Below are 13,896 nucleotides of genomic sequence, written 5' to 3'. Positions count from 1 at the left end.
TTTTTTTTTCTTTGGCAGCCTTGCAGGTAACTAGTTTTCCATCACTGTCATTGTGCGCCCTCCACAATCCCTCCTTCTGTGGTTGTCATGGTGATAACGTGTCTGGTGTCTTATCTGAAAAGAATCTCTCAGGAAACTGGATTTAATTTAAACAAACCCACCTAGTTTATCTAGTTTCAGATTTCTTCCAACTCTGGTTCATTTTCTAAAGAAGAATGCTGGTCCAGGATCAGTTATTGGCCTTCTACACATTAACATCTATGTGTAAAAGTGGGAAACATATTCTAGCTCCGCTTTGTTACATACATTGCTCTTGCTATTCCACACTGCTTTAAGAATAAACAGGTGCAACTTTGCAAAGTAGCCCTGGGTCAAATTTCTGTTTCAACTCATTTACAATCAGCTCCACTTTCTTAACCCTCAGTGACCTCAGGTCATTGCCAAAGGGGAGCAGCTAACCCCAGCTGCACACCCTCTGACATAAAAAGTTATTCTATTTTCAGCATGATCATAGTTAATTTATTTCTGTGTTCTGACACACTTCTTTTGAGGGTTTGCAAAAGCAGAACATCTGAGTACTAGAAAATGATTATGAGGGAAATGCACTAGAAAACAATACATTAAAATTAAATTTTACCCCATAGTATTTGCCTCACTTTGCCTCATAGCCACCATTTTAGGGGCAGGAGAAAGCCCCCCCAAAAAACCTAGGCAGCCTACCAATTTTTAGCCTACTAATATTTAGCTAAATGGTCTGAATGGTTTTATACATTGGTAAATCACCAAAATACATCATAATTATTTTTAGACATTTGATGTTGCAGCCATTAAATCAGTTTTAAAAGCCCACAACCCCTTAACAACCCTGCCTATGTGATCCTATTTTCACAGTGTTGCAGAAATGGTGGGTGGTGCACAATAAAAGTGCACAGTCACGAAGATACACAGCTCATATACATCTTACCCCACTCTCCACTACTTGGAGTACTGGCTTTTTCTGAGGACAACCATTACCTACTTTACATCACAAATCATGATCCTGCCTAGTGTGCAGGATTAGAATGAATAAAATGTTCTGTATTTTCACCCTTTTTACTGATATCCACATCTTAAACCTCCAGGACCCAAGAACATTTTCTACATTTTTGCAAATCTTTTTATATTCTGTTTTAAATGCACTTGAGTCCTGTATGTTCATGTCCATAACAATTTTGTCTCTCTCTCTCTCTGTAATGGCGCCCCATTTGATCTTGAACCCTGTGATAAGAGATCATTTGGCTGTAAACCTGTAAAGCCAATGTCTGATTTCAGAAATTCCCTTTCTTTGTGAGTGTTCATTGGTTAGTTTCACACAAAATGAAGACGGATACATGAATCCACCAATTTCACAACTATAACTAAATGTGTCATGTATTAGAATCAGTATCAGAATCACTTTATTGGCCACAGTGCTTGCACACAGAGGAATTTGTTCACCACATTTAACCCAAACTGTTCAGTGACACACATTTACACACACACTAGTGAACACAGTTGGGCACTAGGCACTAGGCAGTGAGCACACATGCCTGGATTGGTGGACGCCCAGGGAGCAGGGGGTTAGGTGCCTTGCTCAAGGGCACTTCAGTCATGACCTGCCGGCTCTGGGGATCGAACCGGCAACCTTTTGGTTACAAGCCCAGTTCCATAACCACTAGGCCACGGCCACTAGGCTCCCCTATCTCTTGAGACAGAATCAAGAGGCCAAACTCTTTGGGTTCAGGAAATGTTTGAAGCATATTTTTTTGTCTATACTGTATTTTCACCAAGCTATTAACAAAAACATCTATGAACACTGAATTTAGCACATAGGCACTCGTATCCAGAAGTATTTCTACCGTTCCTTCAGAGTAAACAATGATGTAAATGTCTGAGGGTTGCCAACTTACTTGTTCCAACAATGATCTGAATCATGGTTGCATGTTCACGTCAACAAAAATATCACAAGAGTTTGACATGACATGAGCGATACAGACATGCAAGTGTACAAGAAACACTTTATACCAATGTTTTCTATACTACTGTTTTGACAACCTTTACAAACAACTCTTCCTCTCTTTCTCTCATCCTGATGAACACCCCCCCCCCCAACACACCCAAAAAAGGATGGTGTATCATTCCTGTGTCCTCAGACTAGCTGATGTATTCAAAAATAACATGTAAAAATCAAACCCCCTTTTTTGCCATCAGCAGCATAATCAAGAGCAGCTGAAACAACGGTGCTGAGATAACATCAGATGAGCTAAGTGGGTTAACAAGGAGAGTAATAAAGAAAACTGGGGCATATGAGAGTACAAATGGCAGGACAAGATGTTCAAAGTGAGAGGGAGTTTATTTACCCCAAGCAGGCAAGTTCTGCCTTTGCTGCGTTGTTCTTGTCCCATTGATTGGAACCAGAACCCCCAACCAGCCAAAGCTAATTTGTAATGCCTCTGAACATGTCATTCAAGGTTTATTCATTGACTTAACGTTTCACATCTCTGGGAGCTGAAACTACGTTGGTGTCCGCATTGCGCCCAGTGATTCCAGGTAGGCTCCAGACCCACTGCGACCTTGAACTGGATAAGCAGTTGCAGACAATGAATGAATGAATGAATGACTTTCTGCACACAACTAAACTTCCAGTCCCAAAGAAACCCTGCAGTTTAAAGCACTACAGAGACAAGAGCAAACACCCTGAGAAGAGTCCCCACAATATCCCGGTCCTGAGACTCTCCAAGCCTCAGTCAGGCTCTAACACACATCATAGCACTCTCCAACACATCACCCCCACCCAGACCACCTTCTAAAACCAACTCGTTACTAACAACAAGAACAGGTATCTAGAACACTGGGAGAACGAACTCCAGGCTCAGAATATACTGGAATGTTTCTGTGCAATAAAAAAGGGTACAGACTGGAACTGTATCTCCTGAGCATCAGAGATCCACAGCAGAGAGGGATCCTGACCTAGTACTGGCTCGGTGACCATAGCCTGGCCACAGACAAGGGCAGGAATAAAAAGTCCTGGCTTCCCAGAGAGGACAGAGAGTGTGTCGTCACTGTGAAAGTGGCAAGCAATATAAAATAAAGACACAGGCAAATAAATGACCAATCACAAGTCTGCTATTTTGGCATGAGGTGCAGGAGGAGGCAGAAAGCCATCTGGAAGAATCCTGACAGTGAGGTTTGCTGAAATGATCAGACTCTCCGTCAGCCTGTGGGCGAAGCGTCGGTGGATGAGACAACCTACATTGTATCTACACTCATTGTTCATTTTATCAGCTCCATTGAGCAGTGGATCAGACACAGCAGTGCTGCTGGACTGAGAAAAGTCCACCAACCAAAAACATCCGGTCAATAGCATCCTGTGTCCACTGATGAAGGACTAGAGGATGACCAACACACACTGTGCAGCGACAGAAGAGCTACTGTCTCTGACTTTACATCTACAAGGTGGACCAATGAGGTAGGTGTGTATTAAAGAGTGGAGAGTGAGTAGACACAGTGTTTCAAAAAGTGTCTGATCCTCTTGTACCAGCGCAATACACGCTACCACACCACCACCACCACATCAGCAACACTGTGTGCTAAGAATGTCACATTCTCTGTGGTGGTCCTGAACATTGAAGAACAGGGTGAATTGGGGATAAGAAAGTATGCAGAGAAACATGGGGACTACTGTCTGTAACTGTAAAACTACTGCGGTATGGTCAGTGGAGTTAAAAGACTGGACAATGAATGTGTTCTGGATGAATAGTTCCTAATCCAGTGATCGTTTGCTGTATAATGCTACACTGTGGCTGTAAAAAGCATTCCCCATAATGTGGTCAGTGAGCAGAAGCAGACAGGAGGTATCACCCACCTGGTGTGTGGGATAAAATACGTTATATATAAAGCTGAATGGAAACTCTAGAGTGTGGTCAGTTACCCCTGCCCTACACCTCATCCCACACATTGGAACAGAAGTGCTGTGCTAACATCTCCAATATGCTGCGCTAAACCGCTAATCCGGCTAATCCACAAAAACACACGCATGCCACCCTTGTCTGGAACATGCTTAACCAGCACTGTGGAGTGTGTGTGTGTGTGTGTGTGTGTGTGTGTGTGTGTGTGTGTGTGTGTTCTCAGGCCCTGAGAGTGTTATGAGCCACTGCAGGTGCTGTACAGCATCTGTTTTCCTCACACAGCCTCAGGACACACACATACTTGAACAGCGCTGGCTGAAGGTTATCACTACAGCATCAGGGGCAGAGCACAGGCAGAGAAAAAGGGAGTGAGAGCTGAAGAGGATTGGGAGATTTATAGCAGAAATTGTGAAGGGAGGGAAGCAAAAAGGAGAGAGAAATATTGGTATAATAAAAACTGAACACATCTGACTGGAGGTATTATTTACAGAGTAGTTGTACACAGATGATAAAACCAGTGCATCACAATTTAGAAGTACTTGGAAAATTCTCATGAGAATTACACTTTGGCCAGAAAAATGAACTCATTTATCCCAGTGCGGTATTGCATCTTTCCTTCTCGACCGCGCCGCATCAGACCCATAGCAATGAGTCTTTTCTAAGCACAGGGATGGACACCAAACTGCAGCTTTTCAGATCTGAGTGGAACTTGAATTTGTCCAGTCTGATTAATCTGATGAAATTCTTGGAGCAATACTAGGGCTGTTCACATTACCATTCTGGAGTGTCTCAAATGATCATTTTCTGCGCTAATGTGACTCATATCTGATCTTTACATGGCTGTGAAGACTTGTCAAATCCGATTTAATGCATCTTTTTGTCTAGAGCTTTCACCTCAGCCAGAATCAGCAGCAAAACAATAACGAAGGACAGGCTTGAGTAGTGTCCCAAATAACACAGAAACTCCCTAGATAGTGCACTTCAAAGATTATGAAACTAAAACTCCTACACCCAGAGAGGGCACTAGTTCTACTGGAAGATGTGAAGCTTAAGGCCTATTACTGTTTTATAATTCTATGTAAAATACACTATAAGTGCAGAAACTGTTATTTTATTACCTACAATGTGCACTACAAAGAAGGTAGGGAGACATTTGGGATTCAGCCAATCCCCTGGCCCAACAGTAAAACCCAATGGGCAGTTTACGCCTTCTCATTCTAATCATGTACAGTCGACAAGACGATTGCAGTCCTTCTGGCCAAAATGTGATGCCACATAAGCTATCAATGTGTCTGTTTCTGACGTTTTAAAACAAATTTGTCTTTCTTGGTGAAAGAGGCGATGTGCATAAATGTTTTAGTGTGCACCAGCGTGTCTGTTCGGAGACAGATTCGTTCACAATAAAGACAGATACAGGCCACTTACACTTATGAATGTGAAACCACCAAATCCGATCTGAGCCAAAAACTGGAATTGACGAATGAGGCTTGTAATGTGAACGCAGCCTACGGCTTTGGAGGTATTCGTTGTTTGGAGTTCCATTTATTCTGTATCTTTGAATTATTTTTGAGAAAACTGGAAATTCCTGCTTTTTTATATTTATTCCTTTGACTTTCCTGTTCCTGCGATCTTTAGCCTGTCGTATATCTAATCTCCTCAGGGGTATCCGCTTTACCTTTTACATTAAAGTAAATAGATAAAGTAAATACTGATTTGAATTTGTACTTGATTTTGCTTGCAATTGTCTGTAAATATGTTGATTGAAAAATAAATAATCTGTGCCTAATTGTATTTTTGACTGGAAATTAATTAAATGAAAGCTACATTATGACTTTTGTACACTTCTATACAATTACAAAACAGATGTAAATTGCCATCTACATTGTACATTGTATTTCGATATTTTAGACATGTTTTAAAAGAGACATAGAAGAATATGCAGTGTAAAGGCGGATTAGTATTTATATAATAAGATAAAACTGTTTCTGTTTGTGTCTGGTGCATGTGCACTCACCTGCATGTTTGTGGTGGGGGTGTGTCCTCTGACCCTGTGCACTGCCCTGCTGAAGAAACAATGCTGCCCCCTTCACCATGAAAAAGCTCTCACTCAAACTGAAACAGAGAGAGAAAAAAGAAAGGAAAATATTTAATGTTATATTATATAGCTATTTTGTTCAAATTCTTCTGATTATTTTCCTATCAAAGTGCTATTTACTCTAGATGTGCTCTGAAAATAAAAAACACTCTCTCCAGCTACAGCCAAAGTCTTAATGTACACAGAATCCCAGCCAGTACAGTATGTGTCAAAATGTTGAAAATACATAGAAAACTGGCAAAAGGGTCCATTATATACAGCACCACACTGGCTCCAAGAATTGGCAAATAGATCCAATGCACATAGCACTACAACCATGCTAAGAACAAAGTGCAAAAAGGTCTAATACACTCGCCACCATACCAACCCCATTAACTGATATAAAGGTCCAATGAACACAGCACCACGCCACCTCCGGTGAGTGGCAAAACGTAAATGAGAATCTTCTACAAAAACTGCCAAAGGTTCCAATATGTTCACCATATCTAGAGATGGGAAAAATCTCATGACATGACATGGGTTGAGCCAGGTTTAATAAACTCCTGAAGGCTATGCTAGTTTGGAAGCTTTATCCCAATCTGGAGTCATCTCAGGAACCAGGGAGACAGTTAGGTTTGGGGATGGTTATGCAAGCTGTTTCACCTGCTCTGTCGCCAATGCTCATGACAGCTCTTCATGGTTTGTGTGTTCAAGCGGGATGACGGTTAATTTCCCATGTCTGACTCCTTGGCAAGAACAAAAACAGGTGGACGGCGTTAAATCACATCAACCTCCACATATTTCAGACTGAATAACAAGGCTGCAAGTTCAAAACAGGGGTACCTGAAAAATATTTTTGGCTTTATCAGTGATTCATGATGTGATCCTGTATCAAATGAGCCAACAATTCATAGCAAATTATAGAAAACAAATGGAGGCTGTCACCTGGAGTTCCCTACGAGGAAATCTGAAGTGAATCACAATTTACGATAGTGATATGACCACTAGCATTTAGGGGTTTCCCTATTCCAGCAGTTACACCAAACAAAGTTTTGGAAATGTAGCAGAATAACTGCAATATAGCCTTATCCCTAACCAGATCCAATCATTGAATGCTTCAGAGGTCCCATTTTGTTTGGCACCTGCACCATTTAAAGTGGAATGTGAAAATTAGAACTTATTCACTGTTCAGAAATTATTCACTGTTTCAATTAACACAGAAAGTCATTTGTAACTCACCAATTTTGGTACTTTTTTTTTGGAATAAAAATGAACGTAAACAAACGAGAGAACAACAGTTCCCTGAAATTGCCAAAGTTGCCTTTAACACCACTACAATAAAATGCATCTGTAACCATTGCTTTTTATATAATCCTGTACTGGAGTTGTGAGAGGAATCAAACACTTAAGATGTCTGGTTCCTGTCACCCCCACTGAAAAACTGACTGATGGGTTTTCAAGAATAACGCCGCATCACACCAAACCTCTTAACAACGATTTTCTTACAAAGACAATATGAAAAATCAATGGAATTCCCCTTCTAAACTAAACCAGCTCCAGCATGTGAGTCAACCTGCCAAGCAGGAGGGATGGAGGAAGGGCACCAAACATTACTGGGCTGTGGGGTTTTCTTTCCTTGTCCAACTGGGGTCACGACCTTGTGCTGACTCACCCTCCTGAATTTTTAGACCATTGTCTTGCTCTGACTGGACTTCTCCATGGCTTGTGTCCAGTGTCCTGAGGAACTCTGAGCCACGCCCACTCTCAAAAGATAAAGAGACAAAAACAGAAGTGGCTTTGTCCTGCCACCTCTCTTTTCCCCCCTACTCCCTCTCACTTTATCTGAATCTCACTTTCCCTTTTTCTCCAGTCTCTCTGTTTCTCTCCAACCCCTCCATCTCTCCCTCTCTCTCTCTCTATCGCTCTCTCACTCCAAAACAAAGTTGAGCTGTGTAAAGGATGCGGGGGTGTCTGCAGATTACAGGGGCTTTTGTTTCACCCCCGTTTATTTCTCTCTCTGTCCATCCTGCCTGCCACAAATTTACACCAGGCCTAAGGGTAAGGGTGGCTGATGTCTGACGCCCTGTCTGAGAAAAAGAGAGTGATGGATGTGACAAGAAACCACAGAAAAGAGAGAGAGAGGTAAATCAAAGACACTGCACTCATCCTGAGGTGTGTAATTACGCGAAGTTTCGTAGCAAGGCTTCTGAAAGCAACCGTACAAGTAAAAGAGGCTTTTGTCTGCAGTGAGCCATTAGGATTAACGCTGAGTTTACAGACAGAAAACCTGGCAAATGCACATACTTTTTGTTTTAGTGATCATACAGGTGGTAGTGGAGGCATCTATAACCACTGTGCAACCACATGTACTACAAAGTATCCAGTAAAAATAATTTTACACTACATTTTCAAATGTGGGCAACACATAATATAAACAGTGAATTCAATTACTTTAAGGTGCACCCTGTGTTGGCAAACATCCAATTACACACACCCAAGCTTGTACAAACCCTGTGTTTGGGACATTTTGTAAAATGCATTAAAAACAAGGATTCATGTCTATCACTAACTATATTGTAAGCTGGGATGGTTTAACAGTAATACCATATGCCATATGCCATGATATTTTAAAAAAGTGGATGCTATCTCAAAATGAGGACACAATTTCAAAATTACGATGAGCCTCGTGTGTCAAATTTCTGTATGTGTGACCAAGTTAAAGGTGACGTTTATGATTGTAACCAAAAAGCACTTTTTATAAAATTCAGAGGATGCTGCTCTCAAGTCTGTTCGCTTGCTGAAAACCAATTGAATTTGTTTACAAAGCCCTGATGTCAGTAAACGTTTTTTAAAAAAAGCCTTGGTTTAGACATGCTAGGCTTCCTCTCAGAGAGCAGAGAGTCCTCCAAACGAAAAATCATGACAAGACATTAGGATACTGCTCTATTCTTGCTCTATAGGTGGGTAATGTTGACTCATCTTTGCAGTTTCAGATTATTTAGATAGGAACCCACTCTAAATTCAGGAGAGCGCTAATTACATGAAAGTAAACACAGACTGTAAATGCTGCAAATCAAAATAACTGGAGTTACAGATGAGTTTCTGTGGTAATTCAAACGAGGGCATTTCAGCTATGGTTGTGGGGATCAAACCGGCAACCTTCTAGTACCAAGCCCGGTCCTCTAATCATTAGCCCACAGCTGCCCCTGTGAGTTTAGGGTCCATTTGGGCTTAAAAGAGAGAGAAGTTAAAATCTGACAAAACACTCTAAAGACTTTTGCTTGACTTTAAGTGTGTGTGATTTGAGTTTGCATGAACAAGGTCTGTGCTGTGAAGTTTACCCATAGCTCACTTTTCTAAGCCTATATGTTTCTAAACAGTGCAGAACCTTTTTTATTTCTCTTATTTTCAAACTTTTCTGTTCCTCCAGTGCCAGTTGTTGGTCTTTGTTCTCAGACGTGTTGTTTGTGCCCTTTCAGGCTGTGCTGAACTGAACGGCGCAGCCAAGCACAGTGCAAACACTCAGAAAAACACTTCACTTGACATTGTGCTCACAGATATTAGGCTCAGCGAACTGAGGGTATGACAAATATGCATCCAGCCATCCCTATTATATATATCATACATAATATTGTGAAAAGATTCTGGAAATCTAGTGTAGGGCAAGTCCAAACACCACTGAACACTCTGCAAGTTAAACCAGCAATGTAAACTTGATAAATATAGTCACTTGGGCAGTGGAGTACATTAGAAACCACTGTCATTTCATACAGCTGGCTATCGCTTCAGGAAATACAACCTGACACTTTATTTCTCGAAGAAAAAGCCATACATTAATTCTATGCAGAAACACTGCTGAGCTCTTTGGGCCCAAACTCAATTCAAGAGTCGTGTGCAATTAATTGTCACTGTACAATGAATGCACTTCATCTACCTTAGTGAAGCGAGCACATGCACATTTTTATACACACTCACAATTATGGACAATTTTGAGTAGCCAATCCACATACCGATGTGGGAAGAAACCCACACAGACACAGGGAGAACACACCAAACTCCTCACAGACAGTCACCCGGAGCAGGGATTGAACCCACAACCCCAGGACCCTGAATCACTTACACATGTCATATACAACGCTGCACAGACCCTGCTGTAAACAATGGATAAACCATGACTCTGTGCTTACTCTATCCATTTATGTCCTGGAGAACACCAAGCTTCCAAGAATGCAGAAGGGAACCAGTTTAAGAACCAGACGTCATTTGGTCGAAAGAGGGGCTTCTCTTTGAGTGTGCAGGATGACCCAACTACTCAGTTCATCACATCATAAGCAGTACCCAGTGCGGACGACTGTCAGCTGATTCTGAGTTGGGCAGGACTTCTCAAATGTGTTCGGCTCTCCAGTGGCCTGGAGGCATCCTAGCTAACTTGGTAAAATGAGCCCAAAACCCAGAAAAAGTTCAGAAATTAGCAAAGGTGTCATAAAATATATTTGGGTCCTGAAGAATAAAAAAATGCTCATATTCTAAATAAGAAAACAAACATCATAAAGTAAACGAGTAAACAAATAATCACCATTCAGAATGTGCATCACGGTGAACGCTTGGAAAGATATTTTTCCTCAGGCAAGGGGTGTGCATTGTTGTTTTCATGAATGCTTGAGTTGGTTCAAACCTTAGAAGACCTACTGACTACGTTAATTACGTAAAACAAGCAGAATTTGCAGCAAGTCCTCCAGATTAGATCGGTCATCTGTAAGAAAGGTCTAGGCCTTTGTTGACTCTTCTTTTACATATGTTTTTGGGATGAGACAGAATTTTCTTGGATTACAGTTGGGTGCAGACAGAATTTTATTGTGCTACAATTAGATGGAATTGGAATTGTCGCTGAGAATTGTGTCAGCATAAAGTAAGGTTAGGACAAAATTTTGTTGGATTTGCAGTCGGGTTTGCAGACTCAGTACAAAATACAAAAAAATATATATATTATAAAAAACAGAGACACCAAAGAGCCAGAACCAGCACAGTGTAATGTCTCATATAAACCAGGTTTGATGGCATAATAAATCAGAGAACAAGCTTGTCATACTGGGGCAAACTCAACCAAGTGTTCTCTACAGCCAGCAGCCTCAGGGAACCTGCTATCACAAACCCCGCAAACTACAGCTGGCTAAAAATATACTCCCTATCGCAGCAAACAAGAGCCTCAAGCATGTGTGTATGTATGTGTGTACACTCAAACGTGCACTCAGCCCTAACAGTCTTGAGGAATACCTGAGTTGCATTCATAACCCAAGTACAAAGGCTTTACTGAAGTATTCCAGCAAATTCATGTGCTAATTAGAAATGGAACGACCTGTCACTCAGCCCTATGTATTCTGACAGATGACATTTGGCATTATAATTTTCAAAAGCAATGCTGTGCTAATGATCGTAACCCGCTTACGCACCAATGGCTTACTGTCAGGCACTTCCCCGCCTTCCATGACAGCTCAGCAAAACAAAACCCCAAAGGATAAACACTGCACGCTAAGCCATTTCTCCAGTTCAAACCAGGCCTACATCAACTTCATCTTAGGCATTATAATAAAGCAGCTAGGAGCTGATGCTATTGCATAACAGCTTGTCCCTATTTTCTTAAATACTTACTGGTGGATGCCTACCACAGCACTTGGACACTTCTTACTTGATCCTGTGCAAGAAACAGATTGCAGTCATGGCTTCATTTATTCTCTTCCTGTTTTCTCCAAGAGGGTGTCAAATTCACAGCGCAGCACAGTGCCAAGTTAGTTTGTTAAAAATTAGTAAGGAGCAATTTTATAACAATTTTATGACAAAACTGCAATTTATTCCCCTTAAAAATGGATGCCACATTTATGTTCATTAGGGGTGGGCAATATGGCACCGAAATAATATCACAATATTTCAGGGTGTTTTGGCAATAACGATATTCTTATATGACAAAACACTGAAAAATATTTTTGTTTCATTCAAGAACAGACTACTGCAACAACATAAATGTTATATTAATATTAAATATATTTAATATATTAATAATATGTGTTTGTCATTTCTAACATAATACAACGGTTTAAGGTACATCTCATATTTTGTAACCAAACCACCTCCACACTACTGATGTCACTCTCCTTTTTTGGAGCTAATTCCTCCAACTCAGAGCCACCTTACACCGTACTTCACTGTGCCTAAACGACTCATGTAAAAAATGTACACCATATTATGAATAACATGCTTAATGTCATTACGTAAACAAGTCAGAATATCACTTTCATCACAATATCGGTTTTTTTTATATAGTTTTAAAACTTATGACAATATTATTGCGAAAGATACAATATGGCACAGCCCTAAAATTCAGACACTATGCCCAAACATTGTAGATACTTCTTTTAATGAGCTACATTAGGATGCACCCACTGCCTCAGTGGCATTAGATAATCGTCACAAATCCGATGAAACATATACAACTCCAAATTGGTAATTTTACAGGAGATAGAAAAACTATGTATCTATGTAAAAAATAATTATTCCAAGTAATTTTGGAACAATTCTACTGGTGCATTCATCATGAATTTTTCACACAGTGTGAAGGCCAACTGTTGTGTTCCAATGATTAAGTAAAAAACAAAATATCTCCTCAAATATGGAGATACATGTTTTTCACCGGACAGCGACACTACACACCAACAATATGTACTCCTCCGATAAAAAGTGGTGTTTGTGATTTACAACTAGTCTGGCAGCATCCATACTTGACTTAACCTATGTTTTTGTGGCAATCAAATCCACACAGTTAAACATTCTGATGCTTACAGCAAAATTTCCATGAGGAGTAGAGGCTGTTCCTGCTGCAAAGGTGGAATATCTACTTATTAATACCCTGGACTTCAGAAAAAAAAAGGAAGTAAATAAATAATAAGTAAACAGGAAGTAAATAAATAATAATCTGCAGTATAATAGAGTTTGCTAACTTATATAGGTCATATTAAAGCCACAGCCCTTTAAGCAAACAGTATATTGACATCAGGTTTAAAATACTCCACTTCTGGTTTCATAATTCAACAGATTAAACCATCCCTGAAAAAAACAACGTAATCAAAGTAGCACAGACATTGTCATTTTTAACAATGAGAGATTTCTAATGTGGCAAAGAGCAAGGTGTATTCACAATAACCAATAACAATGACCTGCACAGCTTGACATCAATAGAGATCTTTCACAAAGAAAGGCTTGGTCCCAAACTCTATCCTCAAGAGAGGTTTTAAACAAATATGTCTGAATGAACTGCTGACATGCACGTAGTTTGGTGTACCTCATCTACAAGGCTGATCCATGCAGAATGGCTTAACTGTAACAATATATTGATGCACTGGTTAAAACAGCTTGGTCATTAAAATGCAGTCAATCAATTAAGATGTGTTTGGCATCCAAATTAAATTTATTTTGTTTAGAAATCTATCAGTGCCACCATTAATCAGTATAATCATACATACGAAAAGCTTAGCATTTTTTTATTTATTATTTTTTTTGTGTGTGTGTGTGTTCATCAATTTTTACCGCTTCCTACAAATTACTGCAAAATAGCATCATCATTAATTAAAAATGTTATGCAAATCCATTCAACAAACTGTAACAGTTATTCCAAACTTTTGAGCAGTAGTCATATGCCATGCAAGTATTCAGGGACCTCAGCACTGCCTAAGCTGCTCTGTAATATTAAAGTTTCATGACCAGAGTCTGAAAAATGACAGGAAGAATAGCAAACAGAGCCTGTTCAGCACGCAATACTGTAATCAATTTCACATTATGCTTATTCTGATTGGAAAACCATTCACATGCCACATGCACATAATTACAGGAGCACATTAAACAATG

The 13,896-nt window shown here is 40.2% G+C and overlaps 1 protein-coding gene across 1 annotated transcript in view; it reads right to left on the bottom strand.

Moving 5' to 3' along the window:
• The window catches only part of LOC136678114 (protein phosphatase Slingshot homolog 1-like), a 69,828-nt gene that overhangs the window by 30,627 nt on the left and 25,305 nt on the right, over nt 1-13,896 (bottom strand). The window contains exon 3 of the mRNA XM_066655972.1: nt 5,941-6,038. Coding sequence (XP_066512069.1) covers nt 5,941-6,038 — 98 coding nt within the window. The remainder of the gene's footprint in view (nt 1-5,940; nt 6,039-13,896) is intronic.

Source organism: Hoplias malabaricus, chromosome Y (genome assembly GCF_029633855.1).
Source record: "Hoplias malabaricus isolate fHopMal1 chromosome Y, fHopMal1.hap1, whole genome shotgun sequence".
NCBI lineage: Eukaryota > Metazoa > Chordata > Actinopteri > Characiformes > Erythrinidae > Hoplias > Hoplias malabaricus.
The sequence above is the reverse complement of the archived record's forward strand: the minus strand, read 5'-3'. Positions and strand labels throughout refer to the sequence as shown.